Source organism: Drosophila navojoa, chromosome X (assembly GCF_054131105.1).
Source record: "Drosophila navojoa isolate 15081-1374.11 chromosome X, UAZ_NAV_1.0, whole genome shotgun sequence".
Lineage (NCBI taxonomy): Eukaryota > Metazoa > Arthropoda > Insecta > Diptera > Drosophilidae > Drosophila > Drosophila navojoa.
In genome coordinates, this window is record NC_142895.1 from 7,607,334 (window position 1) to 7,624,456 (window position 17,123).

General features: G+C 38.8%; 3 protein-coding genes across 5 annotated transcripts; 2 read left to right on the forward strand and 1 right to left on the reverse strand.

Moving 5' to 3' along the window:
* The first annotated feature begins 25 nt into the window (after nucleotides 1-25).
* caz (FUS RNA binding protein cabeza) lies at nucleotides 26-5,664 on the forward strand. Its single transcript, XM_018109061.3, has 7 exons — nucleotides 26-206; nucleotides 273-428; nucleotides 493-580; nucleotides 3,125-3,159; nucleotides 4,151-4,317; nucleotides 4,382-4,842; nucleotides 4,904-5,664. Exons 1-7 carry the CDS (start codon nucleotides 200-202, stop codon nucleotides 5,241-5,243), a joined length of 1,254 nt encoding a protein of 417 aa, XP_017964550.1. The 5' UTR covers nucleotides 26-199; the 3' UTR covers nucleotides 5,244-5,664.
* Nucleotides 5,665-6,474: 810 nt separating this feature from the next.
* ERp44 (Endoplasmic reticulum protein 44) lies at nucleotides 6,475-10,000 on the reverse strand. The gene is made up of 7 exons (XM_018109062.3): nucleotides 9,779-10,000; nucleotides 9,468-9,549; nucleotides 8,274-8,365; nucleotides 7,342-7,735; nucleotides 7,013-7,279; nucleotides 6,742-6,940; nucleotides 6,475-6,676 (listed from the first exon to the last, which is right to left on the reverse strand). Exons 1-7 carry the CDS (start codon nucleotides 9,827-9,829, stop codon nucleotides 6,535-6,537), a joined length of 1,227 nt encoding a protein of 408 aa, XP_017964551.1. The 5' UTR covers nucleotides 9,830-10,000; the 3' UTR covers nucleotides 6,475-6,534.
* A 383-nt stretch (nucleotides 10,001-10,383) lies between these two features.
* LOC108656779 (phosphatidylinositol-3,5-bisphosphate 3-phosphatase MTMR4) lies at nucleotides 10,384-16,944 on the forward strand. Of its 3 annotated transcripts, none has more exons than XM_089263267.1 (15): nucleotides 10,384-10,624; nucleotides 11,462-11,585; nucleotides 11,650-12,536; nucleotides 12,667-12,857; nucleotides 12,915-13,110; nucleotides 13,170-13,355; nucleotides 13,420-13,584; nucleotides 13,643-13,775; nucleotides 13,840-13,945; nucleotides 14,011-14,333; nucleotides 14,402-15,014; nucleotides 15,082-15,238; nucleotides 15,315-15,419; nucleotides 15,743-15,945; nucleotides 16,525-16,944. In XM_089263267.1, the coding sequence occupies exons 1-15, from the start codon at nucleotides 10,619-10,621 to the stop codon at nucleotides 16,769-16,771; spliced, it is 3,642 nt and encodes a 1,213-aa protein (XP_089119393.1). In that variant the 5' UTR covers nucleotides 10,384-10,618; the 3' UTR covers nucleotides 16,772-16,944. The 3 variants fall into 3 exon arrangements, with proteins under 3 accessions (XP_089119393.1, XP_089119394.1, XP_017964538.1); XM_018109049.3 differs by having other exon boundaries at nucleotides 10,385-10,620; XM_089263268.1 differs by lacking the exon at nucleotides 15,743-15,945.
* The last annotated feature ends 179 nt before the right edge of the window (nucleotides 16,945-17,123 follow it).

Here is a 17,123-nt window from a genome sequence, read left to right on the forward strand (position 1 = left end):
TTCGATTGTTTGACGGATAGGCGATAAATACATTTCTTACGTCCCTAGATTCACACGCCATTTTTACAATAAAAAGTCAAGTCGAATTTTCGACTGACGCTGGTGTTGGGAAAACGAAAAGCAAGGAAGTGAAGAAAGTTTTAGAGAAGTTAAATTTTTTTTCCCACAAAAAAGCAATAAACTTATTCGTGTTTTAGTTATGGATCGTAAGTGGGCAATAGCAAAATACGGCGTTGAAGTTGAAGGAGAATATTGAATGTGCAATTTTTCAGGTGGCGGTTATGGTGGTGGTGGTGGCGGCGGCGGCGGCGGCGGTGGAGCCGGGCAGTATAATAATTTTGCTGTTCCTCCGCCAAATTACCAGCAAATGCCAAATAAAAGTGGTAACTATAACGAGCCCCCTCCAAACTATAACAAGCCAGGCGGAGGTAAGTACTATTCGAAAATTTAATCCAAATAGCTTGCAGCAAAACAACAATATTTTTCTTTAAGGTTATGATTCAGGCCATCGTGGTGGCGGTGGCAGCAGCGGCGGCGGCGGTGGCGGTGGATCATGGAACGATAGAGGAAATTCTTACGGGTATGTTATTATTATTATGATTCTACTAAAATACAATGGGGATAGTGTACAATGTGGCTACGAGTATTACAAATTCAGAGTGTGTTGCCAAATAAGAATTCCAAAAGACCAAAAAAAAGAATAATAATAATAAAAATTAAAAATCGAGCATACATACGAATACGAAAATATCGTAAGAAAAAAAAAAAGTAAAACTAACCAAATTTTGCAAATAATATGAAATTTTTTTTCACAAATTGGACTTTAAATGAATTGGCCAAGAAGAAGCACAGAGAGAAAGTATCCTTGTGAGTTTATCGTAATAAAGTAGAGCAAATATTGTTATTTATATATACATATTTTAAAGGCCATGTCGCATACAAAATTAAAAAACTCGTATTATCGTGTTAAACTAGATAATGCAAGGACATTTAGAATCAAGCTGGTATCTAACATGAAAGAAAAATTATTATTTATTTTATTCGAACGCACATTGAACTATAATGATGTACATTTGGTCTTCACTAATGAAATGAATTATGTGTCCAAGTTGAAATTAAAAGTACTAAGTACAAATATAATGAAAACGAATCAAAATGGTTTCCCCATATACATATATGTATATAGATATATAATTAATGTATGGTTGTATATGCAAGATGTTCCAAAGCTTAAAATGCCATCACCTACATTGTGTACAGATCGTTAATTGATAATTACAGAGCGATGAGGAGAGTGATTTACAAATCTGAATTGATCCTCGAATGGTCTATCTGAATGTATACGTACTACTGATATATAATAACATTTAATGATACTATCTATATGAAATGCTTTGATCTAAAGCTAAATTAAATGGTGAACGAAAAGGTTGATTTGCTCGATGCGGCTTGTAACATGATTTACAAATATTCTCTCCCGAATTGTTGAGACGGATGCCTTCCAGCATATTGAATGGGATCGATTTTACTCGCTCTCTCATACGTTCGGAAATTGCCGCACTCTCACTCGCTCTCCCTTTTTGAAACCGGCAAATAATTCATTATTTGAGCACACATTCTGCATATTTCGTATAGATCATTCATCTAAAACTGCGTTATACTTTAAGCCTTTAAGCAAAATATTGATGGAATTAATCACTGGCATTTGTAATAGTTGAAGCCGTTTAAATCACAACTGTTATACACGAAGGGGTGGTCGTATAACACTTGCCATGTTGAGCACACTTTTAAACCTAGTCGTAGTCGCAGCAATCAATTGTTGATTTATCGATTGTCACATTCAAATTAGATCGTAACTGGAAAGTTGTCATATTTGCGCGCTTTTTGGATAATACAAAATAAGTATAAAGTAGTTTATATTGAATACGTACATGTTTTATGTTAAGATTTGGTTTACAAATATAATGTGTAAGTATATATATATATTTATATATATGTATATATATTTATTCGCTTAGTATTTGAATATCACAATTTGTGTGTAATCAATGCTTAATCACAGTCACAATCAATATAGTTATAATAAATATATGTACATGTTTCTAACTATTGGTATGTTAAGCTTTAATGATTTTAGAGATAAGTAGCTAAAATAATTCTTGTAAATTTGTGTGCTTTTCTATTATTATGCAATTCCTATAAAAAGAAAAAGCAAAGCTCTAGCAAAATTTTGTGTACGACCAATAATTTAAGCTGATTTAGTAAATTTGAATGATATATAGGGGTTATATATGTGTATATAATATTGAAGAAAGCAATTTCGTATTTTGGTTACTCTAAAATGAAAACAAATGTAGTTTATTTCGAGATATGTTTCATATATGTATGTTCTTCGGAATTTGAAATGCTTAAAAATGAATGAAAAATGTATCCATGCAGAGCCAAGAATAGATTAACGACGATTTATATCTAAAAAAAAAAGAAACAAGTCATATAAAAAAATATAAATGATTTTAAACAAATTATAATCATGCTATCTATAAGAACTATGTAATTTGAAAATATAATTTTTGAAATATTTGACGCGCGAGGGAAGCGTCAACTGTCTGCATGGTTACAGTGAAGCCTCGGTGCACCGATAAAGCTGTATGCCCTAAATACGTTTTCTTTGACTAAATCCAGGCAAACGCCGCTCATTATAAATGTAATATGTAAATTCGAGGGTGGCACAGACGTATTCAATATTTAAGTAAAACTAGTTAATTAGCTTTTAAAAGTTGTAGACATTTCTGTTCCAATGGATGATTATTTACCAGATCACTTCGAGTGTCGCTCGATCGTCGAATTATTGGATGCGCATCAAAGTGCGCTGGTAAAGGTCATGAAACCCTTTTTATATGTTTAAATAATTGATTTAGTTAACATTGCACACATGCATACCTGCATGTATGTGTGTGTATATGTACGTATGTATGTATATAGTCACATGTTGTTGTACGATGATACTAGCGGAGACGTTCGTGGGCGTTAACTTCCATCATAATGCATTCCAATCCAAAAACAAAACAAAAACAACCATCAAAATCCAAAAACATTAAATAAGTTATTCAATATCCTCTTTTAGAAATGGAGGCGCCAGCAAGGACAACTACAACAAAGGTAAAATAATGCAAAACAATTTGCAACCATATCGAGTAATGTATAACATTAATTTACTACAAATCAAACAACAAATTAATAATAACTATACAAAAAACTAGAGAGCAGAAGAGTAAACATATTTCGCTCGAAATTTCTGGTACTTAAGTCTAAAAAAAAAAAGAAAAGAAAAACGCGAAAGAAACCAAATAACAACAGGATAATACAAAAAATCAAAAATAACAAAAGTAAAATGAGTTCAAAGCTTCGTCATTTCGAGTTGTTTAGCTTCTATGCCAAGCTGAGTGTTTAAGTGTGTATATTCGAACGTTAAACAATTAAGTTCAATATGCGGCCCGGGGTGATTGGGTCAAGGGTTATGTTTATCTTGGTTCTGGTCACTGATCACTGATTTATCCTGGTTACGAAATACATAGGGCTATTGGTATAATGTGTGTAAGAGCGTACGTGTATGTGTGTGTGTGCGTGTGTGTGTGTGTGTGAGTGAGTGTACGTACGGTTCTGTGTTGCGTCAATATATTTACATATATTTATATAATATTCCTAGCGACTTGTCACATCTGTTTGAGACAGCAGCTCAATCCTAAGTAATATCTATAGGTAATACGAGTAAAAGTAAAGGTATACAAACGAAAATCGGTGTTTATATATATATATTTACAGTTCTAGAGGTGTTTCTGTTGAAATTCTGGTTTCAAATACAAAGCAATACCTTATAAGATTATCTATCTATCATCTAGATGAAGAGCAAGAGTTGTCCTCCATATATTTATATATATATATACCCTTAACTAGATATCTATATATAGAGTTTAAGCGAGTGTGTGCACAGCACTGTTGCTGCCCTAAAATTGATATGATGCGTGTAATGTTGATACGAGTGTCCAGCAGTTCCACACTTCGATCGATCTAAGGGTTTTTCATCCGTTTCTCAACTTCTAAACTTGTCTGTCGTTTGTCGGCCTTTCTAATGCAATTTTTCGTTTTGTAGGAGGATATGGTGGTAACAATAACAGCGGAGGCGGCGGCGGCGGCGGCGGTGGTGGTGGAGGCAACGATATGATCACACAGGAAGATACAATTTTCGTATCGGGCATGGATCCATCCACCACTGAGCAGGACATTGAGACCCATTTCGGAGCCATTGGCATCATAAAGGCAAGTGAAGACGGCATATGCTTAGCATTGTAAATACCTAATCATTGTTGGTTACCGCTTGCAGAAGGACAAGCGCACCATGAAGCCAAAGATTTGGCTGTACAAGAACAAGGAGACGGGCACCTCGAAGGGCGAGGCCACTGTCACATATGATGATGTGAATGCGGCTCAGTCGGCCATTCAGTGGTTCGATGGCAACGATTTCAATGGTGCCCAAATCAAAGTCTCGCTGGCCCAGCGTCAGAACAACTGGAGCAAAGGCGGCGGTGGCGGTGGTCGCGGCGGTTTCGGTGGACGCAATCGCGGTGGTGGCGGCGGCGGCGGTCGTTTCGATCGCGGTGGAGGCGGCGGCGGCGGTGACTTCGATCGTGGCGGCGGCGGCGGCGGTGGCCGTGGTGGCGGTCGTTTCGGCGGCGGCGGTGGCGGTGGCGGCGGTGCTGGTGGTAATGTCCAGCCTCGTGATGGAGATTGGAAATGCAGCAGCTGCAACAACACAAACTTTGCTTGGCGCAACGAGTGCAATCGGTAAGACGACGTTAAACATGACGCATTGCATCATGGACTCAATGAAATCCCTTTATTTTAGCTGCAAAACACCAAAGGGTGATGATGACGGCAACTCTGGTGGCAATAGTGGTTATGGAGGAGGTGGCGGCGGCGGCGGCGGTGGTGGCGGCGGCGGCTATGGCAATATGAATGATCGTGGCAATGATCGCGGCTCCGGCGGTGGCTACCAAAACAGAGACAGAGGCAGTGGTGGCGGCGGCGGAGGTGGCGGTGGATACTCACGTTACGGCAATGATAATGGTGGTGGCGGCGGAGGCGGCGGCGGCGGTGGACGCGGTCGCGGAGGTGGCGGCGGCGGTGGCCGTCGTGATGGTGGCGCCATGCGTAACGAGGGTGGCATGCGCTCCAGACCATATTAAGGATGCTGCATGCCATGCAAAACTATTTTTTCTAACTTACGTATTAATTATACAACATAGCAAGTACTCAATTTTAAATGTACTTTTATATTACGCCCCACTCTCTCTTCCCTACCCAACTCCCTTACCCCCTCACCAGTCAAAACAACAACTACAACAACTGCAACAACTACAACAACAACAACAACCACAACCACAGCAGCAAGCAAAACAACCACAATGCAGATCATGCATTCAAGTCATTTGTCCATTGATTTCCGATTTCAGAACTTGTTACAAACTGTAGCATTTTATCACTCGTTTTGACTCTAGCATATTATAATATGTATATGTAATCTAATTTTACAAACAAAAAACAAAAACAAAAACATAATTGTAATAGATACATACAAATAAAAATTAATGAAAAAAAAAAAAGAAATTATATATATGTTTTACAATATGGGTTCAGTGATTCGGTTTCTGAAACTAAATTTCTAGAGAGCCAAGTGGATTTTAAGGCAATCTGCTTAAAATATCACGCACGTACTAGAAAGAGATAGATATACTGAGAGGGAGGATATGTTTAGAGGGACAGAGACAGAAGGATAAATATACTTAAAGAGAAAGCATATGCTAGAGAGAGCGAGAGGAAGGCATATACTAATAAAAATAGAGTGAGAGGAAAGGTCATACTTATAGAGACAGGGAGTGAGTGAGAGGGAGGCATATACTTGAGAGAGAGTGAGAAGGAGGCGAATACGTACAAGATGAAGAGAGAGGTAGGCATACACCTAAAGAGAGAGCGAGAGGAAGAGATAAACCGCGAGAAAGAGAGGGGAACAAACACAAAATGGAGCGAGATGAAGGTATTGCACCTAAATTGCTAGGCTTAGAGTCAGCATGGACTGCCTGCTACAATATTATACTCTCCTGCACATACAAATATGATCAAACTCGGCAAATTATACATACATATATTTGCTAAAAGTCAACTCCGTATACATATATACTTACACATGTGCATAAACTGAGCTCCACATTAAAATGAAAACAATAACAAATAAAATTTAGGTAAATTTATCATTTCAAAGTTCAATTTTAATGGGACATTAATAAACTATTATTCCTGATGAGCTGGCTCTCGATTAATATGTATTTATTTATAGTTAAACGGTGCCACTAACTGACACACACACTGAGAGAAATTTGATTTGGAGTGTTAGCTGCGTCATAAAACAGACGATTAACATTTGACTTGAATTTTATAAAATTTTAATAATTATATTTAAATGAATATACATTTGTAATATTACAGTTCATCTTTTTCCAGCAAGGTATAACGGTGTTTCGATGGGCCCAGCTCTTTAAATTTAGACTCGGGCGGCGATGTACCCTTACCATTGTCCGACTGGATTTCATTACTTGTGGGATCCGGCCCATAATGAAACTCTCTGCAATCAAGAAGTTAGAATTAGATATCTCTATGTATGCATATAGTTCATTAATTATTGCATACCTGTGCAGTTTCCCACTGTAAAGATCCTGCAGGAATTGCTTTAGCTTGCCGGGCGTATACATATCGTTGAAGTGGGGGAAGAGGTACATGTGCTTGAACGAGTCGATGGCTATGACCGGTAAATCAGCTTCGGATTTGCCCAAGTGATGTAGCGGATGCGCAAACCGTTTGCCGTCCGCAGTTAGGAAATTGACATTCTCTGCATGGGATAAACAAATACAATTATTAATTGATAGAGGAGATCAAATCAAATGTCGAGCAAACAACGTACGCTTCTCATCCATCAACTGTTGCTCGATGATTGCTTTGTAATCCTTGATGGAATTTAGATCATCGGGTTTGTAGAACAGAATCAGGAACGGCAGTCCTTCCTCCGTTAGCTCCTCAGCGGTCTCGAATGTGATCTCCCTGACGAGCGGCACACATTTCTCCTGTATCCACACCTTCAGCTCATCGAAATTGGACAGGCTGCCCGTATAGGTTTCATCATTTTCGTGCGACAAGGCCACATCAGGTCTGAAGACGATAATGGGTGTGCCTAAAAGAGTTAAATTTGATCAATTGACTGGGTGTATACCATCAAGTATTTCCGACACGTACCAGGTGGATGCATTGCCTGCGATGCTTCACCGAATCCAACATGAAATTGGCAGTCCTCCTTGAGGTTGGTGGCCACCTTCCGGAATATATTATATTCGGCTTGATCTCGCCTATCGAAATAGCCAATAATACTACGCTTCTTGGAGTCCAGATTCTCCAGATCTTTCAGCGATTTGAACTCCTTGATGGGATCCTCCAGCTGCTTCTTGACAAACTCCAAGAACGCCTCGGCCGATCGCTGGCCTCGATACTCTCGCTTGCTCAGCTGTCCATTGCGCACAATCTTCAGTGTGGGATATTTGCTAATGTGGAAACGGGAGGCAATGGCCGTTTCCCGATCACAATCCACTTTGCCTAGCACCACCTTCCCAGCTTCCGGGAATTCCGCTTTAATCTGTAATTTATTTGATTTCATAAAAATGAAATATTCAACAACAACAACAACAACAACAACGACGACGACAAGAATTCTACATTTTCGTTAGTTTACACAGCTTGAATTGAGATAACAAGCGCCTAAATTAAACAAAAGACGCAATTTTCCAGAAATGACTAAAATGTTTTGTGCCCCACATATTTTTGTTAATATTCTTCTTCTGTTTTTTTTTTTCCTCCAGCTGTTTCATTGTTTATGCCCAAACAGGTGCAAACCAGGTGAGATCTAAATTTCATTGTATATATTCCGAGCTATTCACGAATAGACGAATTTGCGAAACTTTTTAAGCAGACCTCGCTTGCAGCCACAACTATTGCTATGCCATTGCTATCAAGTTCAGCATAGAATATAACCATTGAAATCAAATTTAGCCAAGAATATTTCTATTGAAGTTTCTTTTCCATTCAGTTATATGACGTTCTCTGTATTTCTAAGTCTGTATATTCGTTTTGTATTTATTTTTATAATATTTATATGTAATTTGATTGTCGCTTACCTTATCCGCCGCTTCATTGAAAATTGGCGCTAAAATATTACTAAACCGACACCATTCCGCATAAAAATTAAGGAAAACCAATTCGTTAGACGCTGCAAAAATATAATATAACAAAAAAAAAGACATTATTTGATTAATTGTGATATAGATTCGTCCTGTTATTAATTTTCTGAATCATGTATGCTCTCTATTTGATATAATAATAATATTTAGCATTGTTTAATAAATGCTTTTTGACTTTCCATTAACACTCTAAAAGTAATCAGATGACAGCTTTATCTTTAGCATTCCTAACTGTTAAGACTACAGTATAAAATTGCCATTTTCATAAGCATTATTGACTACATAAGAAGGAAGTCAAGAATTGTAGAACCTTTGACAAGTTGCTTCCCTTAAAGAATTGGAAGGCCATCAGGTGGCAACTTTATCTAAAAGATAATGGACATGAGAGTATGAGATAAGTAGATATACATAATATTCTGTCTGTATTGTAACACATTAATAGAGTAGCAGAGGCTCTGGACCAACATCAATTAATCTTATCAGCCCGTGGCAGGGCGTGTAATTATACCTTTTAGACTTTTCTATGCTGGTTAACTGATAAGAATTACTATTAGCTATACTAATAACAAGTGTGAAATGGTTAGGGTTTTCTTTACTCAGTGCGAAATATTGACGAAAACACACTTTCAATTTAAAGGACACCGGATAGCAACTGATCATGCAGCAAAGTTAAATGAAAGTTCTAATTACATATATATTTACATACAGTTAGTATGCTGTTTACCTGTGCTCACTCGAATGTCAAATTGACTGTGACTAATTGCAGTTTATTGCGTTTTGTGAGCGTAACGAATATATTTCTGGAGCAGCGTACCACGCTGGCAAATTCTGTGAAATTTATCGAGCTTCAGATTTTCAATTTGTGACACGTCAAGCGACACTCACACACGCACGCACCGAAGCTCGTGCACAAATGGAGGCGTATGTGTGAGTGCGTGTGCGTTTGAGTGTGCGTGTGCGTGAGCCTGTTTGTATGTATGCATGCGTATTGGTGCACCAGCTGAGATATTAAGTAAATATGCTTGGATGTGCGTATGTGTGTGCGTATGTATGTATATAGTCCATGCGGCTTTTACTGCACTTGCTCTAGCTATGTTTATGTTGCAGCAGGTGCTATCATTATCGGCTTACCTAATGTCATATCAATATTTTCACTGGTCAGAGGCAACGCACCACCAGTCGCATCTGTTGGCTGGTAAAGGACATGTAGAACCTGAAATTAGCATAAGGCAGAAAACAATAACCATTCATTCATTAGCTGATCATGTTCCACTGAGCTCGAATTTGTATTGATTCACAGGTATTGATTCATTTGTAGCATGTCACTTTGGTCATTGGCCACTGATCATTGTCCAAACAAGCTTGAGATATTTCCACGTCTTAGCCGGCCGACTCACAGTCGCTCTGATTCGAGCGGGTGCGGGTAGAACACGTCGACTTACCGCAACAATGGCTAAACAGGAGACCAGTAATGACTTTATGGATTCGGTCATGTTGGTGCTGTGGGCGGCAGGCTGGGCCAATATTTATAAACTACTGAAAACTAATTTATTAAATTTTAATACACTTTTACATTAGGTGGAATGAAAACGCAGTCACGACGTATCTATATATATAATAATTATAACAACTTCGTTGATTATCGTATAGTGTTGGCTAATGCTAGAAAATATAAGTACCCATGCAGAAAAGTATTCGTTTTGTGTAACGATTATATTCCAGTCGCGACTTCACAAGCTAATTGTTTATTTATTTTTATTCGAATAAAAAAAACCTTATAATTAATAAAATAAGCCATAATTATATTTACCAAGCGGTTAACATATTACAGCAAATATTGTTTCATGGAATACATGTAAAAAGCAATAACGCATTAACATATCTAACTAAGTGCATACTGTAAAAATAAATTCATACTGATAATTGTAATAATCTTATTGACATAGAAAACCCAATTGGCCGTAGTTTGAGAGGCAAATTTAGAGTTAAGCCAGCAAATTCAAATTGCCAAGTCAGTTCGATAACGATTAAGAAGTATTCGATTTTTGTAAATCACAAAAGTAGTCGGTTTGTTAACGAATACCTATTTATATGTATGTGAATTATTGTACATCGACATATGCATAAGCAACAATATCTGCGAATCTTTGTTTATAATAGCTGACGTTTATGGAGTTTATGGTGCTAAATAAAGAGGGAAACCGCAAAAACGGGTCATTTGAATTTAGTGCAAATATCAGGAAACTAACCACAATTGTTATCTAAAGGTGTTCATCGCAGCAATGTATGTATGTTTGTTTTGGTGTTTTTGTTTTATAAATATTGTGGAATCGTGCATATGTATATGTATGTATACTCAAGCGCAGGTTTAAGTGTTTGTGTGCTAGTGCCTAATTACTTTGTTTATAAAACATATTTATTTACTTTTTTCCTTGTTTTTTTTTGCTTGGCATACGTCCAACGGCAAGGACTCAGCGAAAATTCAAATAAAATTGTTTAAAAAAAATTCAATATGCAATTCACATATACATACATATATATGCATGTATGTGCATAATAGAACGCTGCGTATTATACGCAATTGTATTAAAATGTATGTGTGTATTTGTACAAAAGTACATACATATGTATGTATATAAAAATACCTACATATATACTTATTATCTACACTGGCAACCACCACACACAAAAAATTGTATTTGTTCATATCTAGTATAACTGCTAATAAGGTGTTTGGATGTTTGAAACATTTTGCATTTAATTGCTTTGCCTTGAGTTCTCGTTTCGAGATATAAGTATGTATGTCCATACGTGTGCATGTACAAATGTGTGTGCGTGTGTGTTTATATGTATGCAACGTCCTGTTTAACTGGTGTCATAAACGCATAAACAATTTATGTACGAAATTTTTCCATTGCTACGCTGCAACAATTAATTTAAATAGTAACCCTGAGAGGATCTCAGGTGTTCGAACTCGCGCTATATATGTATATGCATAAGTCTTATGAGTAAAATCTATAAGTATTTTGTATATACAAACATATATATGCATGTTTGTGACTGTTTGTGATTGTGTGGGGGCTTTCGTGATTGTATTTGTGCACTAATTGAATCTTTTATTGTAGTCGCAACACATGATGTCAGATGGATCGCCGCCCCCATCGATTTGTTTCATTCGAGCCGCCGAATCATATCCAAAATCACAAATGGAGAAGGAAGACTCGCAGCTGTCGGTTCCCTTTCAAGAGCGTAAGCTGGTTAAATATTTATAATTGATACATGAATAAATAATATCGAATTTCCGATTAATTAGTTTCCGGCGAGTCAACCAAATATCTGGGCCGCACCGATGATGGTGTCTTAGCTTTGTCCAATTACCGCATATGCCTCTCAAAGAAATCAACGAATGAAACTTATGTGCCGCTCGGATTGATTGAGTCGGTGCAGGTGCGTGATCCCTTCCAGCTGATTGTCAATTGCAAAGATGCCAGCACCGTCCGCTGTTCGTTTCCCACGGCGGAGCAATGCCTGGAGTGGCAGCGCCGCATTCAACTGTTAATTGGTGTGCCCGAAACGCTTGAGACAATGTTCGCATTTCCATTTTACTCCTGGACATGCGACATTATTGGGAACAAAGAGCGCGCCACTCTGACCAACGGCAACGGAAACGGCAACTTCAAATCGACACCAGCGCCTGATAGTTCAAGTCTGCAGACGGCAAGCGAACATTTACATCGCTTACAGCGGGAAATTCGGTATGAGAGCGACTTCAAGAATGAGGTTGCACGGCTGGGATTCGATTTGAAGGGATCGTGGCGCATCTCGACGGCGAATGCTGACTTCAAGCTCTGTCCCTCGTATCCGCAAAAGCTACTTGTTCCGTGCTGCATTACCGACGAAATGCTCCACAATGTTGCCAATTTTCGTGGATCGCGCCGATTGCCAGCCGTCGTCTGGCGCCATCAGAAATCTGGCGCAATTCTGGCCCGTTGCAGTCAGCCGGAGGTCGGCTGGCTGGGCTGGCGAAACTACAAGGACGAGCAGCTGCTGAAAGCGCTTGCCGATGCCTGTGCCTTCGATCGGGGTGAACATGCGCGACGACAGGCCAAGGATACCAATGGAGAGGCTGGATCCTCGGGCAAGAGCTCTCCCTCACTGGAGGACTCCTCGCACGAGGAGCTTGCCTTAGATGAAATCAGGGTAAGCTTAAGTTGAATTTCACCATCATGTCATCCCAAGTGAAGAACAAGAAATATATATTTAAATATATATATATACGGTTATTGTCACATAATCAACCATTAATCAGCACTTTCAATTATATTTTTAGAAAATTCTTATCGTCGATGCACGCAGCTATACGTCGGCCGTCACAAATCGGGCACGCGGCGGCGGCTGTGAATGTATTGAATACTATCCATGCGCCGAAATCGAATTCATGAATCTGGGCAATATACATGCCATACGAAAGAGTTTTCACGCCGTTCGCCAGTTGTGTGCATCTTCACCCGACGATCCAAAGTAATTATTTATACATATATTATAGCAATGTGTACTTAACAAACTTCTACCTGACAGTTGGTTCGGGCAATTGGAGAAAACGATGTGGATGCAACATCTGTCGGGTCTGCTGGGCGCCACAATGACTGTCGTGCATACGATTGAGAAGAATGGTCGTCCAGTTCTGGTGCACTGCTCCGATGGCTGGGATCGTACGCCCCAAATTGTGGCAACGGCCCAACTTTGCCTGGATCCATTTTATAGAACTGTTGAAGTAGGTTGAAACTTTAATAGATTGCCTAGAGGCTATATTAAATGTATCTACAATTTTAGGGTTTCCGTGTTCTGGTGGAGCGTGAATGGCTGAATTTCGGGCACAAGTTTGCGGATCGTTCCGGTAATGGCCCCAATTCGGATGAGGTGAATGAACGTTGTCCAGTGTTTCTGCAGTGGCTCGATCTGGTGCACCAAATACACAAGCAATATCCGTGCAGCTTTGAGTTTAGCACGGGTTATTTGGTAAGCAGATTGGATTTGCTAGCCAAGAGCAATTGACTAATTGAGCTATAATTCATATTTTCAGATAAAACTCGCCCAGCACTCACAGTCATGTCTGTTTGGCACGTTCCTATGCAATTCACTGAAAGAACGAATTGAGAATTCGGTTTTCGACCGAACATTCTCTGTGTGGCCATTCTTAGCCGAAACGATGTATAGAAATCCGCTCTATAAACACGAGACTGAAAAGGTGAACTCAACTGCAATTAATTATCGAATAGCTTGATTTTTCAATTCGTTCATTTCAGGTACTTTGGCCGGCGCACAATGTGCGCTATTTGCACTTCTGGTCCGATGTATATCTCGGCAATTTGGGCAATAAAAACGGCACCGATCTTCCCTTGCAAAGCAATGAGCGGCAAAGTGTTCACAGCGTGAATGGTAAATGAAGATAAATATTTTTATATTTTAATTTGATATACATACATATATTTGTTTATTTTAGGAGCGACAGTGAAAACTCGTTCGACAGAAAACATTGCCACAAACGAGCTCTCACAGAGTACGATATCGAGAAGATCAAGTGATCCCAATCTGACCGTGGATTCAATGTACATACATATACGATATAAAATTACTGAACTACTGAATTGATAATAATGTTCAATATTTGCAGTGTAACGGAGGGAATCAATTTGAATACGAGCAGCAATTCCATGTTTGATATCCGGCTGGAGCCAAAGGAGTGCATAATCGATGCGAAATCAGATGTCAAATTGGACAGCGATTCAGTTGATAGTCCAAAGCTGGCGGAGCATGCACAAAATGGTTCCGCAAAACTGTTAACTGAGTTCAAAAACAATGACCAAAGCACTGCAGCAGTTCAACGTGATACATTGAGCGAGGGTTCTGCATCCATAAATGGCAAGATCACCATTCAGCGCATGGACTCCCAGCCCATTGACTTAGCAATACATACCCCTTGTGATTCCCCAAATGGTTTGTTAATTAGCTGTAAATCAGTTGCCTTATCTATTATTGATTAATTGAAATTTTCAAATATTTAGACTATGCTCCCTCCATCTGTGAAAGCTTTAGTGATAAGAGCCAGACTCTGTGTCAGAGTCGTGGCCAAATCGATACTAGTACGGATACCTTAATTCCTATAGAAGCGACCCAGCAAGAGACGCTTGTGGTGTCGCAAGATCCAAATAAAGACAGCGACGTGCCTTCAGAACAAGATGCCGATGTCATACCTCATGAAAAAAAGACCGAAGCAACGACCGTTGCGCATACCAATAAAATTAGTCAAAGCTATAGCAATTTGCCTCGAGTTCACATCAAGCCCAACAATCTGAGATACTTTCAACAGAACGCCAGCGCAACAACTTTGGAGAAAAGCCATGCATTCGAGCAGCCGTTGGAAGGGCACAAGACAGCGAACGGGGAGAGTAGCAAGGAGGCGAATGCAACAAAAGATATCTTAAATGGAACAGTTACCTTAAACAATGGCAGCAACACCAGCGAATCCCTGCCGCTATCACCTGAGCATCATCGATGCAATTCGCAAACGCATAACATGTTTGCGCCCTTTGATGAGTCGGCGGCAAGCAGAAGAAACACGCTCTGGTCGAATCTCAATCGGGAGCATACGCATTTGAAATATGCAGAAAACGTTAGGTAAATATTGGAAATGGGAACTCCTTAAATGTAGCCAACTAATGCATTCTCTATATACATTTTACAGTGCACTTAACTTCCCGGCGTCTGGACTTATATCATTGCCTCCGACCCCGCAAGGCTCGCAAGAGCGAACACAGTTTACAATATCCTGCCCAGATGGCTTGTCCCATTGCTTAAGTGAGCAGAACATACGCCTACATCAGATCGTTCAAGAGCACAAGGTTCTCATATATATATTTCTATGGCACTTGTATGTAATGCAAATCGCTAATCTATATATTATTTATTCTGCTCCAGCTTCGCGAGGAAGTTCTTTTGCGCGAAATTCACGGAATGCGTTTGGCGCTGCTACAAAAAGGTTGTCCAAGCTGCAACAGCGTCGTATCGACAAATGTGGAGCATGTAATTATGCCATTAAATGTTATATAACTTCTATACGAATAACGTGCGACAAATATGCAAACATGAAATAACAATATTATGGATGTTTGTAAATTTGTTCATAGTGAACACAAAATGAGATGAATATGTCCAGCCATATCTGCGCACTTACCACATGTCATGTCAACAGTTCAACTCTGGCTGGATAGTTTCGGGAATTGTAATTGCATAAATCTAGGCTAAACACTTTAGATCTAAATGTTGATTCGGGGGCAACGAAATTGTCATGTGAATGGTTTGTGTTCGTTTTTCGTTGTTTGGTCTAATTATTTACATTTCTTTAGGAAAACGGATCGGATATTGTTGAAAATGCATCAACATGTTCATGGGAAGCCGTTGAAGAGCGTAGTGGTCCATCATCGTATGCCACATCCACGATACAAGAGAAAAAGGCTTCCAGTGTCCTCTGGGTGCCCGATCATGCCGTTTCGCGTTGCTCGAATTGTCAAATTGAGTTCTGGCTTGGACGAAGAAAACATCATTGTCGGTGCGCATTTCAACATATTCTTTTTAATTTGTCCTGTACCTGTATCTGTATTATGTTCATAACATGTCTTAGTTACCTTAGTCACACACACACCCTTACCCTATGGGCCAACAGCCATTTCTAAGCAATCAATCTGGCAGCAGTTCGTAACTAATATCTTATCGTATCTTATCTTCTCAATGCAGTATATTATTATTATTATATTTTTACCATACTTTACTTTCATCATCAGCAAAGCTTTTCGCTCAATTATCAGTTTGCTATCATTAGGTCCTTTATTTGTGCTTTATTGTTCTAGCATTGGTTCGCAACAAGACGACGATGCCAGATTTGAGGACAGTGAAAGTAAATTGCAAATAAATACTGAACTAATGTCAGATTGGCTGTGATAAATATTTGCTCATTTTGTAATAAACTCAGATTAACATATCCTATTCAATGCTAAATATGGTTGTGTTCAATTTGCGATTGTTTTTTGATCAAACAACAGAATTAACACGTCTATTTTAACTAGTGTATTAACAAAATCCATCGAGATCAATATCAAATCAAAAATTCTCTATTTATCTCTCTTTTCAGATCATGTGGCGAAATTTTCTGTGCTGACTGCTCTGAATTCTGGGCGCCTTTACCATACGAAAAGCTTTTTAATCCAGTAAGACTTTGCGGCTCCTGTTATACGACCGTTACGGCACAAGTGCACGATTGTAGCGTTCCTTCCACGACAAATCCAAATGCAAGTTCAAATTTAAATACAAATTCGATGGCGATCGCAATTGCTAGCGATGGGGCTACGCTGAAGCCGGCTGCAAGCTCTCAAGAGTAGTTTTCCATTAGCTTTAGGATTCTGACGTTGAAACAATATGTAAATATAATATACTCAAATATTTATTGCATATATATATAAATGTTAACACTATTATAGCAGAAAGAAGTATATAAAATAAACAAATTGTGCGTACTTGTAGAAGAAACACACATGAAATTATACAAAACAAATTTTGTTAGGCATCTATGTGGATATATACACATATATATATTCATATGTTATATGGACACAATTGTAAATTCAAATTAAACCAATTATAGCAATAACAACTAAAACAATGCCGTTGACTTATGATTGATTGAGAATTGCATAGAAGAGCAAGCTTTATGCAAGGAGAGAGAGAGACAGG

Coding starts and splice junctions, on each gene's coding strand:
- caz (XM_018109061.3), top strand. Junction 429..492: donor CTATAACAAGCCAGGCGGAG/GTAAGTACTATT, acceptor TTTTTCTTTAAG/GTTATGATTCAGGCCATCGT. Junction 581..3,124: donor GATAGAGGAAATTCTTACGG/GTATGTTATTAT, acceptor ATCCTCTTTTAG/AAATGGAGGCGCCAGCAAGG.
- ERp44 (XM_018109062.3), bottom strand. CDS start 9,829: ATGACCGAATCCATAAAGTCATTACTGGTCTCCTGTTTAGCCATTGTT. Junction 8,366..9,467: donor AAATATTGATATGACATTAG/GTAAGCCGATAA, acceptor ATATTTTTGCAG/CGTCTAACGAATTGGTTTTC. Junction 6,941..7,012: donor ACAGTTGATGGATGAGAAGC/GTACGTTGTTTG, acceptor TATCCCATGCAG/AGAATGTCAATTTCCTAACT.
- LOC108656779 (XM_089263267.1), top strand. Junction 13,946..14,010: donor AATCTGACCGTGGATTCAAT/GTACATACATAT, acceptor CAATATTTGCAG/TGTAACGGAGGGAATCAATT. Junction 15,420..15,742: donor TATCGACAAATGTGGAGCAT/GTAATTATGCCA, acceptor ACATTTCTTTAG/GAAAACGGATCGGATATTGT.